Here is a 15,421-nt window from a genome sequence, read left to right as displayed (position 1 = left end):
TATATGTGTATATATCTTCTATAGACGTATACACGATTACATGTGTAATTGTGTATATGTATTATGTGTATATATTTTTTAAATTCTAATGTAGTATATACTATATATATAGTGTATATATATTTAACGTATTAAAAATGTATATAGGTGGGTATATATATAGTGTATATTGGAGAAAAACTTTTTTTGTTTTGTTTTTGACCGATTTTGACCGGATTTTTAACTGGTTTTGATCGGGTTTAGGTGGGTTGGATCGGGTTGGGTTAAGTGGGACGATTTAGGGTCGTTTTTAAAAATTTTCCTGTTGGGCCTGGAACCAAACCAGCCCATTTAACCAGGCCCGAATTCAAACCGGCCCACAGCCCGGTTAAATTTCACGAACCGTTTTTGGGTTGACCCGGCCCGACCCACTTAACACCTCTACTTGCAACTCACATCCATTTCTTGTGAGAACTGACTGACACGTGGGACAAATTTGCCATACAAGTTGCGGCTGGCCAGGCGACTTACAAGTCGCTGTGGGCCAGGTGACTTGATAGTTGACCCCACCACGCTTTGTCCCTTTTAGTTTTTTTTTTGAATCAAGTGTTCCTTTTGATATTTTTAATTAGAAAAAGAGGTTTTTTGACTCCGAACTCCTATTTGCCACATATTGTATTTCAAAAGAAGAAAAAAATTGAAAACGAGTCACCGTGAGACTTAAAAAGAATTAAAAGGAAAGAAAGAAACCACGAAGAAGAAAGTGTGTTCTCAGTACTTTCTTAAGTAGCGGCAACATCAACATCCATAGACAAATACATTTGAAAATGCAATTTTTACTTTTGATTTGAGGATTTAATTATTTAAGTATTTACCAATTCGATATTGTAGTATTAAGTTTAAATTAGTGATTCAATAACAAAAAATTCTTTTACTTTGTAAAATTTTTTAGGCTTACATCCAATTTGCACCTCATACACAATCCAACACCCCGATGCTTAGGCAAATGCCCCAAATAGTTGGTATGCGCCTCCCGATAATTTCGCCTCCCAACAACGTCTCGATGCGTTTTGTCTATGCCTCACCCCTGAGCCCGCCTCGGGAACGCCTTCAAAAATACTGATTATAATTGGATTTCTCACACATCACAAAAAAAAAAAAAAAATCCGAATAACCTGACTTCTCAGTCATAATACAAGACTTCCATACAAAATTTGTCAACAATCTTTTCTTTCATAAAAAAACTGATCTTGAACATTTTACATTACATCAAATATAACCTAAGGTCTTAATTTTTTTTCTTGCAACTCATAGGGCAGCATCAGGCTGTCGTTCTGGCAAAGAAGCTTTAAATTCTGGTAATGCTTCACAAGAATTATATATCTTCCTTAAGGTGGGAAACTCAGACTGCACATACAAAATAATGACAACATCAAAGTGATGCCAATGGCAATGAATCTCACTTAGATCACATGCAATGCAAAGAATACTCTAGAGGTTCTAGATATTCCAAAAAGAATGAAAACAAAATATCGAACACTGTAAATTTAAAAAATGCAATCAAGTTTTGATAGATATGCTCAATGGGAGTATTCCCTCCGTTCCAATTTATGTAGTATAGTTTGACTTGACATAAAATTTAAGAAAGAATGGAAAACATTTGGAATTTATAGTCTAAAACAAACCTTAGACATTTGTGTGACTACAAATCATTTCATTAAGGATAACAAAAAAAAAAAAAAATTTAATTTAATTTTTTTCTAATTATAAAAAAAGTGACAAATCTTTTTGAGACAGAATATTTTAAAAATGTGTTTCACATAATTTACGACAAACTGCAATCAGATGATGTAAAAAGTGTGTTTAGTGTGGTAGTAGTACACGTTAGTCACAGAAAAACAAAGGTAGTACTTTTTTTTTTTGTCAAATGATTGACACTATGATAGTGATGGCAACGGTGGCCTTGCGAGTTATATATTAACCCACAAATTTTTAGAGGGGTTGTTCGGATGGTAAGAGGTCTCCACTTCCAGCCTTGAGGATGCGAGTAGAAAAAAAATTCACCCACCCCGCACATAGAACCGATAGTATTTTAGACAATAACCACCCACTGGCTACAGTAACAAAGTTACTTTAGTGTTGCTATCCAAAATTACTAATTTACATGAGTTAAGGGGTTGGGGTTGGGGGGCAGCCGGGTGTGGGGGAGGTTGGGGCCTCGGGGTAAGGGGTAGAATTAAAAAAAAAAAAACTTTAATTTTTTTCTTTTCGGGTGGTGGTGGTGGTTGGTAAAACAACTTTACATTGCCACCGGTCTTCCTTACTTTCATTATAAGTGTCATTTTAATTATCTTAAAAGAAGCTTGTTTTCCTGAATAAAATATTTTCTACAATTTTTACACAAATGAATATGAGAAAAATAGGAAAACATTCTGTATAATAGTTAGTTTTATACATGAGTTAAAAATTGACTTTACTAATTATACATGTAAAAATATTTATTTTTGGAAAAAACTTTCTAATTAGGAATTAAATAAGCATTATTACTATGTACAATAATAATATTATGAGAAATTTTCGTGCTTGCTATAGTTAGACCCTAATTATGGAACATATCGAGATTTTACTTAATTATGAAATATTGCAGATAAATAAAGGGCTTTAATTTGCCTTATTGTCAATGTGAACATGAAATGATAATGAAATTTGGTCTTAGTTAAGTAAATAATGTCAAGATTGCCGTTAAGATTTATTCAGAGCCAAGCACCATTTCAACTAAGTTCACTAACGAGCTCAAGCTTGGCCGTTTAGACAATAAGTTGTGCCAAGCTTGAGCTCGGAAATTAATCGAGCATAGTTCAAGCTCGAACTTGAGCTTGAGCTTGTCTATTAAACTAGTCCAACTAGATATGGCTAAGCAAGTTCGGAATTCCAGAGCTTGATTCAACTTGGCTCGTTTGCAGTTAAGGACAACTAAGTTGTTTTAAGGAGCTGAGTAGAGTTTAAACGAGTAATGGTAATCATGTTGCAGTCAAGAAATGACCCAAATAGCAAGTTTTAGTTATCAGCACAGAAAGCTTACCATGTCAACGTTAAACCTTTTAGTAGCCACTGCAATTTGAGGTGCCAAAAACACGTCCGCCTGCAATGTTCACAGTGTTATATCAGCTAGGAATAACATCATCAAGATTATCATTTAACTGTCGACATGATATTATCTCCCCACTACTTTCCGAATCATTTAGAGAAGTTCAAGGAATTCGGGTGCACAGTATAACAATTTTATCAAGAACGAATATAAGTGCTAGACAAAATACCATGTACACTTCTTCTCCGGTAGCATACTTTCCAGCAGACTCCGTCAGCAATTTTTCAAGAGCTGCTCCAAAACAAAAGAAGTTTCTTCAGAACCAATAAAGCAAGAGGTTGAAGAAGAGTTACTGACTGATCAAGGAAACAAAATTCACTACATCAGGCAACAGAAGGAGTCCGTTGCCACTTGCCACATACTTATAGAAACAAGAGGATACGTCATGATCTATAGCCAAACAGTGTCATCTAGTCTAATTAAACACCAGACGCTAAACAAAAGAAACGAGGATATTGAGCGCTGTTAGGCTGAAAGAGGTCCTTCTCTTATCCAATCCAGAACTAATTTTACTGTCTTGACTCGTGAAAAATCAAATTGATCACCAATTAAGGTGAATATTACCTCTATCCAGATATCAGTGATACCCTTTATGACAATTAATCCAATAAACATACAATTAGATTTTCTAACACATGTACAGCCAGGGGCGGATCTAGGATTTTCAATGAGGGGGTCAGTAGTACATATACGGACTAGTCGAAGGGGTTCAGCCTCTATTATTTATACGTAAATTTTTTTTTTACCATGTAAAAATAGTATAATTTTCCGACGAAAGGGGTTCGGATGAACCCCCTGGAATACATGTACATCTGCCACTGCGTACAGCTAACCCAACTGACGTTACAGGGAATTAAGTTTTAAGAAATCACCGGGTAATATAGAAGATCGAAATCCTACTCATTTGACGATTTTCTATTATACAGGTTCTATTTACAAGCCTAAACTAGTCCACCACATAGAAAATATTTAAGCCAAACTACCTTCTTATAACCAACCAATGAAACTATGTCAAATAGATTAGAAGAACAGACTCCATGATGATGGACATTCTTTTTTTGATAAGTACAACGATGAGCATTTTTATGTACCAAAACAACTCAAAGCTCAAGTATTCAAATTAACTTGAAGGCTTTATTGGTGACTTTTCATTTCTCAGGTGGACTAAATGAGTATGGTAAATAGAACATGCATAAAACTTAACCCACAGGAGTACATTTCCTGCAATGGATACACAAAAGCAAGCATAGCCTGCTTGACTTTACATAATTTCCCATTTTTACCTTCTTGTCTAAAAAACTGATGATAGTTTCAAATTTTAGAACTTCAGCATGGAAGAGATCATTCCATAAAATCCTTGATAAAACCTCAACATACAAAAATGCCTCTGAAAATGGAGGGATGAATGATATAATTCCCTGAAGCTATAGTGAAGTAGCAGAAAAATGTTAGGAAAAAAGCAACGAACAAACTTACAATCAAAAGAATCAACGAGAAATTCCAAAGAAACTCACCTCCAAAGCCTTTTTGTATATGAAAGTTCACCCATAATTGTTTCTCTTCAGGACCAACCCTTTCCTCCATGTACCTCTGAAAAATAAAGGCAACTATTATTGCCCTGACAAAAACAACATCCTTGAATAAAAAGGAACTGCTGGAGCCAGAGAAATACCAGCACTGACAACATATGAAATGGCTGCATATTAGAGCTCACAATACTTGCTGCCTGCAAAGAAAGACAAGGGGTGCACGGATTTTATCCTAGTTGCAACCAACCACGCTTCGTAGTGCATATTTTATGAGAACATTTTCCCACAAGTCAATGTTCATCAACCTTAAATCTGGAGATAATATATATCACCGTTTGTCGAGATATCATGCCCTTATAGACTCAAGATAATGAGAAAACACATGCAACAATAAACTCATTTCTATTTCTAAAATTTTTTCATCAAAATATTCTTCAAGGACTTTTTTTCTGATTAGTTCAGAATGCCCTTTAAGGACTTCCTAAGTGAAAGATCCAAAGGCTCTTGGATCTAACCTGAAGATTGAGAGCTCTTAATTGAGGTTCAACAGGCAAGAGGGGTCTCTGATGATACTTCTCTTCTAAATACTAGCCAAACAGCAAAGAGATTAGATACACAACTGAATCATTCATGACGGTGTCAGGATTAAGAGTCAAAGAAGATCATATAAGCTTAGGAGATATTATTCACACATTAAAGTGAAATCCTACCAGTAAAATTGCATAGGAGTCCGAAATTACCACATCACCATCAACCAATACAGGAACATAATGAAGAGGATTTAATTTATCAAACTCTGCAAATTATGCATATGACACTAGTCAGAATTAATGGGGCAACAAAACAATTATTGCATATACCAGCAATACTCCATTCTGTAAGCATTGCTCAAGTTCAGAAACTATGCTAGTGAAGATTGAACCACTGAACGCTGATCGCTGTGTAAGCTTATGTTATGCCTGTGTTAGGGAAAAAATAATTGGAAACAGAACTTTATCACAGTACTCATAACTGGATTGCAGAAGCCGGTATCACAAAGTTGTACAACACTGAAGTTGAAACTGGCTTTCCCTAACCCAATCAACAGAGAATATCCTTATCATCAAGCAGACCTATCTATGCTTCATTTCCTGTTCTTTTTCTGGCTAAATTTGTCTGCTATGACACTCTTTCCTATTCAAAGAGGCAAAAGCTTGCATGTATACCTATGCTAAATCAAATTGAGGCTGCCTAACTATATAATATTACGGATTTCACATAGTTAAGTCCTCCCATTACTCATTGGACGCCTTTGATCTTTTGACTTAAACAGGTGTTATATTACAGGAAGAATCAGGCAACGATAACCAGAGAGCTAAGTGTACTTAAAAGGCTACTGGCTCAGCATCCTTACCAAAGAGAGTTTGTGATTAAATAGGCATATATTTCCATAGCAAAGGGTGATCTTAATCATATTACAGGAAAAGGTCAATTGGACAATTCTATGCTGTCTTAGAGAGGAGGATAGTTTGAGCTACAAAAGCTAGGCATCAGGACCTGAAAACAATTGCTATTTTACGATAATTTGGAGGATATGCTGCGTCAATGATATCCTGTGGATAAAAATGGGTAAAATGAGATCTTATTGATACCGGTTAATAAAGAACTTCAAACAAATGCTATAACCTCATGAATGTCCCTGGGAATGTAGAACCCACTGACAGTGAATTTTCTTCTTCTTTTTTCTCTTTTTTGATCATTTACACTAAGCCGGGGGTCTATCGGAAACAACCTCTCTACTTCTCTTGAGGTAGTGGTATGGTCTGCGTACACTCTACCCTCCCCAGACCCCACTAGGTGGGAATACACTGGGTCTGTTGTTATTGTTGTTGTTGTTGATCGTTTACACTAAATATGAGACTGCTATTCAAGTTTCCGCCTGAAAACTTCATGGGTTTGATCTCTACTGGCCTATTGGCGTCATAAGCATAAAGCAGTCACCTAAAGCCTAAGTTACAGATATGCATAGGCTCTTTTACTATATCACTGGCTAGTGAGATTACTGCCAGGTGAGGTTGGAAATTCGCTAGGAAAATGCCAAGGGAAATGAGTAATCTTAGAGACGGACCTGAAATTTTGAACCTAAAGGTGAACACATGTATGAAGTTAGATCTATTTCCCTTAAACCTGGTCAGTATTCAAAGTTCAGATATTCCGTCATCCATTTGGTAGCTTTCCACGGGAAGCTCTCTGTTGTGTAAGCAGACTAAAGAAGCAAAGGGGCATTTCACAGGTAAATCTATGTGGGTTATACTGGAGCATCCGGCATAGAACAACTAACAAGAAGTTCAAGACATACTTTTTCAGCTTATTGGTTCTGAACCATACATAAGCTAGTGTTCTGAGGTGCCAAAACAGTCAAAAGACCTATTCTTACCCTTCATGGAAATAGTTTCTAGTTCTGTCCATCAGTAAAGTAATCAAGAGGTATAAGCTAGTAGTGTTACAAGTTTCCAAAACACCGAAACAGCCTGTTCATACTCTTTTCTGAAATGACTGCTATTTCTGTTCATCACTACAATAATCAAGAGCTATAAGACTTTTGTTTATAAATAATCATGACTCGTGATCTATAAGCAAAAGCTTCACCTAACGGGCTTAAATAGACTAGGAAGAGCCATGTGGTTGAACCATCAATAGCATCTAGAAATTTTCGTATTCTAACAAATATGGCAGCAACCACTATCTTTATGTCCAATTAAGCAGATAGAAGCTAGATTAGCCAATCTTCAGACTGTCTAACACACTATTATCGCGATTAAAAAAATCTGCAGAGACATTATGCACTCACCACAAAGAATAGCTTTCTTGGCTGGAGTTAACCACTACACATAGTAATTTCTATGGAAATTAATAATCTGCATCTTCTTTTATCAACACAATTTTGCACTAAAATAGCCTTTGGTACTTCCGAATTCCATACACAGGCGAAAGACTAGCAAAAAAGGAAATCAAATATAATACCTGAAGTGAACTGTTCTCCTTTGTCAATGTTGACTGCTCTATATTCATAAGAAAGCCCTGTCCACCCCCAAAACCAAAAAATAAAGTTAGCAATCAAACAGTTAATTTTCTTTTTACCACTTCCCTTGGGACTCGAACCCGCAACCTAAGGTTGGAGGTGGAGGGTGCTTACCATTAGAGCTCCAATTACACACCCGCCCCCCCCCCCACCGACCCCTGCCCCCCTCCCCCCCCACACACTCTTACCCCTGGAAAAAAGGTGAGCAAAAATTGGATCTTGGGATTGAGCAAGAATAGACCTTTGAGATTTAAGGCGAAGCGAACTCTCCAAGAACAAGAACTTTGCCAGAAAGAATACAATACAATCTTTGAAACCCATGTTGAATCAGTTGCCTTCTTCTGCCAAAATGCATTCAAATTTAAATTTATTACATAAAAACTTGAGCTTTCAATTTCTTGTTCAGCTCAAAATTAGCTCATTTCAACTGTGTGTGCGAATAGAGTAAGAAAATGTACCTGTGAGTTATGGGATTCCATGGATGAAGCATTAAGAATGGAGTTGGTAGTTGGAGTTTCAGTTTGAGAAAAATGTCTACCAAACAGCCTTTGAAAATAGTTCCACCTAGGATAATTGTCAGCTTTGGCTAGTTTATTATAGGATTTGCTAATTTGCAATAACATTGCTGGCTTAATCTTCATTTCTACTATTCAATTTTGGCAAATTTACTTTCTACTCTATGCTATAGATCTGAATTCGTAAAGGAGGCCAGGATTTTGTAAATACATTTTACTATTTTAAAATTAAACATTCACAAAGAAAACTACAAAAAAAAAATCTACTTTTAAGTATATTTTTGATAACCTATATTTAATTAAACTACAAAACTATTTTTGACATTGAGTTTGAATATAAAAAAATTATTAAATATAAAAAAAACACATTTTAAAATGAATTAAAGAAGTAAGACAAATAAATTGAAATAACGAAATTAATTAATAATTCTATACAATTTCATATTTATATTATCATACAATGCATATCTGATTTTCAATTAATTCAAATTACAATTATTTTTAAAATAAAAATCTCATATATAACTCCATAAATATTGTTTTACATGCCGATCATTTCATAGAATTTAAATTGATAAATAAATAAATATATAACTAGTAGAGTATTAGCAAAAGGGTAAGCGCGCAGAAAGAAACTCCCGCGGAACTGACACCTATAAATAGCTTAGGGTTTAAGGAGGAAAAAAAAACAAATTCACCCTTCGCTCCGCTCCGCCTAGGGTTTCAACCACTGTCGAGCTGAATCAATGGCATTTTGGGGTAAAATTTTCTCTACTCTTTTCCAACATTTTCATTGATCGATCATTACTGTTATTAAAACTAGAGTTTTTTTTTTTTTTTTTTTTTTTTTTTTATAGGTATTGAAGTGAAACCTGGAAAGCCAGTTACTCATTCTTTTGATAATGATAAAGGAAGGCTCCGAATTTCTCAGGTTATTAACATACTATTGAAATCTCCAATACCCGATGTTCTTTTACTTGTCACATTCAGACTTGACACGCTCATTAAGGAAACAATGGTTCACATGATTATTAGGTCTTGAAAAATGATTTGAGGGAGTGGGGGAAAAATTATTGTCTTTTCTTGATATGTTAAAAGTGAAGAGTAGATTGAAAATCTATTTTTGGAATAATGGGATAGTAAAAGTGAACGAAGGAAATAGATTTTAGTGTATAAGTGTCACTGGTGTTTATGTAGAGTGAGTTGTAAATTCGTGTCGTATAGGGTTTATAAGTTCAAATTACTCAAATCTCAAGTTTATGTACTCAATTCATATGAAAATGTGTCCATTTTGGGGCGTTCAAATCGTTTGGCATCATTCAGTTTCTGTACAACCTAAACTTGATGAAATGTTTCCCCTATTAAACTAAGTGTTAATCATAAACATATATAATAATTTAATGCTAATTTTAACTTTCTGTTTAGTTAAGTACGGTTGAAATACAATGAAATGGAGTGACTGTGTGAGTAGTTTCAATTTCAGATAGGAAGGCAAAAACATGAAAAGAAAGGGAAAAACTTTAAAAGAAGCTCAAAGAAAGATTAAGTTTTCATTTGAGTAGGGATTCTATTTGTGATGCATATTCATTTGTTATTGAGGATAGCCAGGAGATTAACCACTTTAAGCTTCTTGTTATGCGTGTTGTGGCCTTTTAGGCAACACTGGGAATCGGCAGTGCTGAAACTAAAAGTTTGGTTCAGTGTAATGTGGGGAACAAGAGTCCTGTTTTCCTCTGTGCTTTGTTACCTAACAAGACAGAGTCATGCCATTTGGACTTAGAGTTTGAGGAGGCAGAAGATGTCGTTTTTTCTGTTCTTGGTCCAAGAACTGTTTATCTGACTGGTTACTATGTGGGAAATAGTCGGCGAGCAAATGTAAACAGTGATACAGAGTCTTATGGAGAGGATATTGCAGAGGAATCAGGCGAATCCTGCCATGACAGTGATGATGACAAGTATGAGGATAGCTTTATCAACGATGCTGAACCAGAAATATCCCCACCTTCACCTGCTTCGAGCAGCGGAGGTATCTTTTAACTCCATGTGATCATTCAGCTGTCTCTTAAATTTGATTTTGAGTTCTTCACATATCCTTTTTTCTTGCTTATATCCTTGAGTGTGGGGTATAATAATCCAGTTGGGTATCTCTTTCCTTTAGACAAACTAAAAGAGGGAATGGACTGCTAATCCCCTCTCTCTCACCCCTCCAAATCAGCAAGATCTGGTAATATTTTTATACAAATGATCTAGCTGGTATACGAGATTCTCATTTCAATATTATTATTATTATTCTAGTATAGCCCACTAGATACCTGTATCTCCCACTAGTACAGGTACTGGGTAACTTTGTCTACCAAGATTAGGAAGAGGGAAAAATAATCACAAAAGCAATCACCTAGCTTTCTTTTGTCCCTACTAGGATTGTAACTCTGGCCTCCTTCATCAGTGTCTAGACCACATCCTTGGATGGTAGTTTCTCTTATCATTGTTCATTCCGAACTTCTATTCTTCTAATAGAATTTTGGTGTTTTCAGTTCAAGAAGATGACGAGAGCCTTTCAGACAATACGCTTAACAACAACAACAATGTTAGCCATAAAAGGCTTAGGAAGAAGTACCAAGTAAGTGAGTCCGAAGGTGAGGATATATTGCAGGAAAACGAAGATGAAGATAATTGCCCCTTATCTGCACTTAAGAAGAAAACGGATGTGAAGGCTAAAGCATCAGAAGATAATCAAAAGAATGTCGTGCTAAGTGCCGAGGTTCCTCATAGGACAGAAAATGGTGGCACAGTAGAGTCTAAAAAAGCAAAGTAAGTATCACATAAGCAATTACTGATTTCTGTGATTGCAGTAACTATTTGGTCTTGGATGTGGGCCATTATTAGATTTGTAAGGAACTAAAGGCATCTAGTATGATAGGATCTTCTCCTTTGAAAGCCATCTTTCTCAGATCTGTAATTTTTCATGAGCCCCACTAAACCTTGCTGAAAGTTTCCAATGTATTATTGTTCTGTTATCCAGGTACCCTATCTCACAAAGGAAATCTTACATCGAATCATTTCATATCTTCTCTAGCTCTGAGTGTTAGCTTGAAGAATTTTGTTAAACTATTCTTTTCCTTATATCCACTGTTCGCATGTGGACCTGTTGCCAGTTCATGATTGTTTACCAGAGTTAACTAAGAATTAAGATGAATAGCATCTGGCAGGTCAGCTCTCAAGTAATCCTGAAAAGGAAAAATGAGTAGAAGCTATTGCTTCTAAGTGTATGTTATCCTCTCCGCTTTATGGGCATGCATACATGTGGAATGCTCTTCTCCTTTATTTTGTCCATTCAAGGGAACATTGCTTGCATCTAGCACAGGTTCTAACCTTCTCCCTGCTTATTTTGCTCCATCTTATTGAACACAGACATGAAAACAGCATTAACTCAAAGAAGAAGAGGAAACGACCTGAAGGTAATGGTAGTAAACTTCTTGAAGCAAATACTAGCGTTGATGTGGACTACAAAGAGGATAAAGCAAATTTGGTGGATGTTGGGTTGGCAGTGACAATTGATATGTAAGATGTTGCTTTATTTTTGAATGTAATTGTTCTATTTTGTGCTTATGCATGGATGGATTGCTGGTTTATCCACCACCGATGTACTGATCGAGTTTATCTCAAGTAGTTTTTTCTTCACACCTCATTACCCTTCTAATTTTTTTTCAAGCTACATCCTGTCAGGAAAGATGGCCAATCTGATACTCTAGAGCCCCCTGCAAAAGAGGATTCTAATAATGTTCCAAAATTGAAGAAAAGAAAACACTCTTTGGAAGCCAAATCTGTTGAAAACCATGATACAAACATCATTCTTAAAGAGGATCAACTGAAACAAGATCCTCTAAAAGCTGATCACCTGGGTGATGATCCAATCGCAATTGCAGTAGATGAAGAAGATCAAAAACTGACCATCAATAAGTGAGTATTTATGTTTTGATTAGCTGTGTTGTTTTCTCCAAAACTGCACCCAATCCCAATGCTGCAGTAGTGCTGCCTACTGCCTAAACAGGGACCTACCTTTTTCAAAGCTTGTTTTTTGTTGCGGGGAAATAGTTCGGGAAAAAATGAATCTGCTATGAACTGATAAATATAAATCACTATTGCCAATTCTGATGTACACTCTGACATCATGTACTTGCCTTTTTACCTGCGTTTTCTAGGCAAGATTGCATGTCAAAGCCTCCTAGATATTGTTTTAGGGACTATTTGGTTATAATACTTTGGCCATCCATGCAGTAGTGTAGATGGAAAATCTGACTCCGTAGCTGATGGGCACCAATCTGATAAGAAATTTAAAAAGAAGAAAAAAAAGAAGATCAAATCTCAGGAGGACTGTATGGCTAACAGTGATCTTCCTGTTCTGCAAGAAAATGAAATGAATAGACAATCCGTGGATGTTGAAGACAAGAGTCCGAAGGTCAAGTCTACTGTAATAAGGACCTTGTCTAACGGATTGATCATTGAAGAGCTTGCAGTGGGTGAACCTGATGGAAAATTGGCTGCCCCAGGGAAGAAGGTAATTTAGTTAAGAATTTATAGATATCCCAAACTATTAACTTAGGTGACCTTACCTTGGAAAACAATAGAGTCTCAACATTATCTGCTGTTCGAACTGCTGCACAGATCAAAGTTCATTACATTGGCAAGCTGAAGGAGAATGGACAGATTTTTGACACAAATATTGGAAAGTCTCCATTTAAGTTTCGTCTGGGTATTCACTGGACTCGTACAAGAATTTATTTCTTTTTGATGTACTCTTATTAAACTCCGTTTTTCCTTTGTATTGTTTGAAGGCGATAAAGACGTCATAGAGGGATGGAACCTTGGTCTTGATGGTAATGATGGCGATGAGTAGATTGGATAACTGCTTATTTAATTCCTTTTTTTTCCGCTGCAGCAGCTGCTAATATAATATTATGTCTTCCGTAACAGGCATGCGTGTGGGTGATAAAAGAAGGCTCACAGTCCCACCATCAATGGGGTATGCTGCATATGCACTTTCTGAATATATTTGAGGACACAAATCCCTTTTTTCTCTAGAAAGCTTTTCCTTTGTACTGTCCCAAGATGAGTTCCTCCAAAATCTTGGCTCTGCTACTGGGTGCACATGCTGACACACATGTAACTTTCTTTTCTGACTTTGATTAATTCTTGTTATTCCTGTTTTTGCAGCTACGGGAAGGGAGCTGGGGAGAACATCCCACCCAACTCATGGTTGGTGTTTGATATTGAATTGAGTGGAGTCCGTAGATAATTCTGCTTTAGCATTATCAATTCCCAGAGGGAAAGTCATCTATGCAGAACTTATCTTTTCATGTTGAAATTTGTGAGTTGAACTCTCTTTCGATGTTGGTGGCTTGGTGCTGAGGCAGGATTTGGATAAAGAGATAGAAACTAGAAGCACTTTCTTCATTACCAGGATGGAGTGACTAATACTATAAGGCAAAACTTTTTCATAGATTTGGGTGGGATAAAAGGAAAATGGGACAAACCAGCCCCCACCTTTCCAGGTGGGGATTTTGCGTACCTGGTTGTGTTCATGATTCTTTAATAGAAAATATATGGTGACATAATATCTCCCTATGATATTTCGTTCGTATAAAATCTATCTTGGTATATTTAGCATGAAGAAAAACGTTTCTTGAAAACTTTTGAGAAAAATAAAATGATTTTTCCAACTTTTTGTCACGAAAAATATATTTTCACGAAAAATAAGACTATCTAAAGAAAGATAAATCATGCTTTTAAATTACACTCCACTATAACATTTATTGGGTCGAACAATTTTCATCAAACGACAACTATGCTTTCAATCAGTTAGAATATGCCTTGAACAACAGTGGCTCCATTCACTTCGTGCCTGTCGAGAGGAATTTCTATTTAATACCTAATGCTCGCTCACAATAGGCATGGACATAGACATCTACAACATAACTTTCATCTTGAAGATTTTGAACAACCAAACGTAAAAAATTGAGGATGGAGTTATAAAATAAACCTCATTGAGGTGTAAGATTCACAACCATCGCCAGAAACCTCAATATGAGTTTGACTAGAAAATCTTTTAAAGTTTACAGAGTGGCATTTCTTGATGAAAATGCCGATCTCTATGTTTCATTTTCTGCTTTAGCCTCTGATTTCATATTTTGCAAGTCAAGTGCAGGGTTGACCATAAAGCTTCTAGCCTAGTGCTTTGGAATTTCACTGAAAAATCAAAAGTTACCAAAAAGAAATCAGCATCAAGAAAAGAAAAAAAGTACAGATAGAGCAAGGTAAGGAAATTAGAAATATGAGAGGACCTGTCTGGAGTTTCTGCCTTCGTTATCAAAGTGATTTCGTGAGATGTGAGATATTGACAAAAACTTCTCACGTCTTCTTGACAGAATTTACTCAGGTGGCACAAGAAATCATTGAATTGCTTTGGTTCCTATGCAGGTAAAATTAATGTTGCTATGTTATTTTGTTTGGGCTCGTGGCACAGATATTCAATATTCAACTATAGCACAAAGAGAGAAAACCAAAAAACACACCTGCTCAAGGATGCAACCTTTGCGCAGCGCCACCAAACATTCCAATGCTTTATGAAATGTATCTCCTTCATAAGAATTCTCCACGAGATCAAAGATCCTATTTTTCATGTCGTGAATGGCCTTATTAATCCATTTTGGATCATCTCTTCGAGACAACATTTCCTCAAAGTCTTCAACAGGATTAACGTCTCCAACTTTCTCAACCTTCGTTTTGGACGAGTATTCCATGGAGTCAATAGCTTTGGCATCAGCATCTTTGTCGAACTCTTCTCTTTCCTCATCTGATCCTGAATGTCTCTCTTTTATTCTTGGCTTATACACATCGGACAATTGCTACTTTGCTCATTTCCTTCACTGCCCTAGCCAAAGCTCAAGTGCGCTTTTGTCTGAGTAAACAAAGTATGATTGTATGAAGATTGGAAACATGAACATCACAAGAAAAGAACTGTGTAGAGTATTTGAAGCATCTGTGAATCCTAGTAGCTTCACACTTGAACTTTACAGCCTCCAACTCAGAAGAGGATATAGGAACAACTTGTGGTCCATATTGAACTTTACCCCCCACCGGCGCCTGGACCCGGGACCACGCACAGGCCCGACCAAGTAACTACCCCCCC

General features: G+C 36.3%; 3 protein-coding genes across 11 annotated transcripts in view; 1 reads left to right on the top strand and 2 right to left on the bottom strand.

Annotated features, from left to right (window-relative positions):
• Window positions 1-935: 935 nt before the first annotated feature.
• Window positions 936-8,472, bottom strand: LOC107873127 (glutathione S-transferase 2). 2 transcript variants are annotated; one of them, XM_047396196.1, is made up of 10 exons: window positions 8,176-8,472; window positions 7,959-8,058; window positions 7,660-7,716; window positions 5,367-5,452; window positions 5,172-5,243; window positions 4,800-4,853; window positions 4,642-4,717; window positions 3,297-3,358; window positions 3,062-3,121; window positions 936-1,087 (listed from the first exon to the last, which is right to left on the bottom strand). In XM_047396196.1, the coding sequence occupies exons 1-10, from the start codon at window positions 8,356-8,358 to the stop codon at window positions 1,061-1,063; spliced, it is 777 nt and encodes a 258-aa protein (XP_047252152.1). In that variant the 5' UTR covers window positions 8,359-8,472; the 3' UTR covers window positions 936-1,060. The 2 variants fall into 2 exon arrangements, with proteins under 2 accessions (XP_047252152.1, XP_016575350.1); XM_016719864.2 differs by lacking the exon at window positions 936-1,087 and adding an exon at window positions 1,132-1,386 and having other exon boundaries at window positions 8,176-8,465.
• Window positions 8,473-8,781: 309 nt separating this feature from the next.
• LOC107873143 (peptidyl-prolyl cis-trans isomerase FKBP43) lies at window positions 8,782-13,903 on the top strand. 2 transcript variants are annotated; one of them, XM_016719886.2, is made up of 11 exons: window positions 8,782-8,991; window positions 9,090-9,163; window positions 9,889-10,258; window positions 10,767-11,043; window positions 11,644-11,793; window positions 11,959-12,192; window positions 12,514-12,790; window positions 12,898-12,985; window positions 13,068-13,109; window positions 13,207-13,255; window positions 13,447-13,903. In XM_016719886.2, exons 1-11 carry the CDS (start codon window positions 8,979-8,981, stop codon window positions 13,526-13,528), a joined length of 1,656 nt encoding a protein of 551 aa, XP_016575372.1. In that variant the 5' UTR covers window positions 8,782-8,978; the 3' UTR covers window positions 13,529-13,903. The 2 variants fall into 2 exon arrangements, with proteins under 2 accessions (XP_016575372.1, XP_016575365.1); XM_016719879.2 differs by having other exon boundaries at window positions 12,511-12,790.
• An 88-nt stretch (window positions 13,904-13,991) lies between these two features.
• LOC107873152 (ATP-dependent DNA helicase 2 subunit KU80) overlaps window positions 13,992-15,421 on the bottom strand; it is a 12,539-nt gene continuing 11,109 nt past the window's right edge. For all 7 annotated transcript variants that reach the window (XR_001675149.2, XR_007044519.1, XM_047396215.1 and 4 more), the window contains 3 exons: window positions 14,805-15,190; window positions 14,574-14,701; window positions 13,992-14,478 (listed from right to left, as the gene is read on the bottom strand). Coding sequence is in view for 5 of the 7 variants with exons in the window: in XM_047396215.1 (XP_047252171.1) it covers window positions 14,460-14,478; window positions 14,574-14,701; window positions 14,805-15,032 (375 nt within the window). In the remaining 2 variants the exon portion in view is untranslated. The remainder of the gene's footprint in view (window positions 14,479-14,573; window positions 14,702-14,804; window positions 15,191-15,421) is intronic.

Source organism: Capsicum annuum, chromosome 1 (assembly GCF_002878395.1).
Source record: "Capsicum annuum cultivar UCD-10X-F1 chromosome 1, UCD10Xv1.1, whole genome shotgun sequence".
NCBI lineage: Eukaryota > Viridiplantae > Streptophyta > Magnoliopsida > Solanales > Solanaceae > Capsicum > Capsicum annuum.
This window is presented reverse-complemented; position numbering and strand designations above follow the sequence as displayed.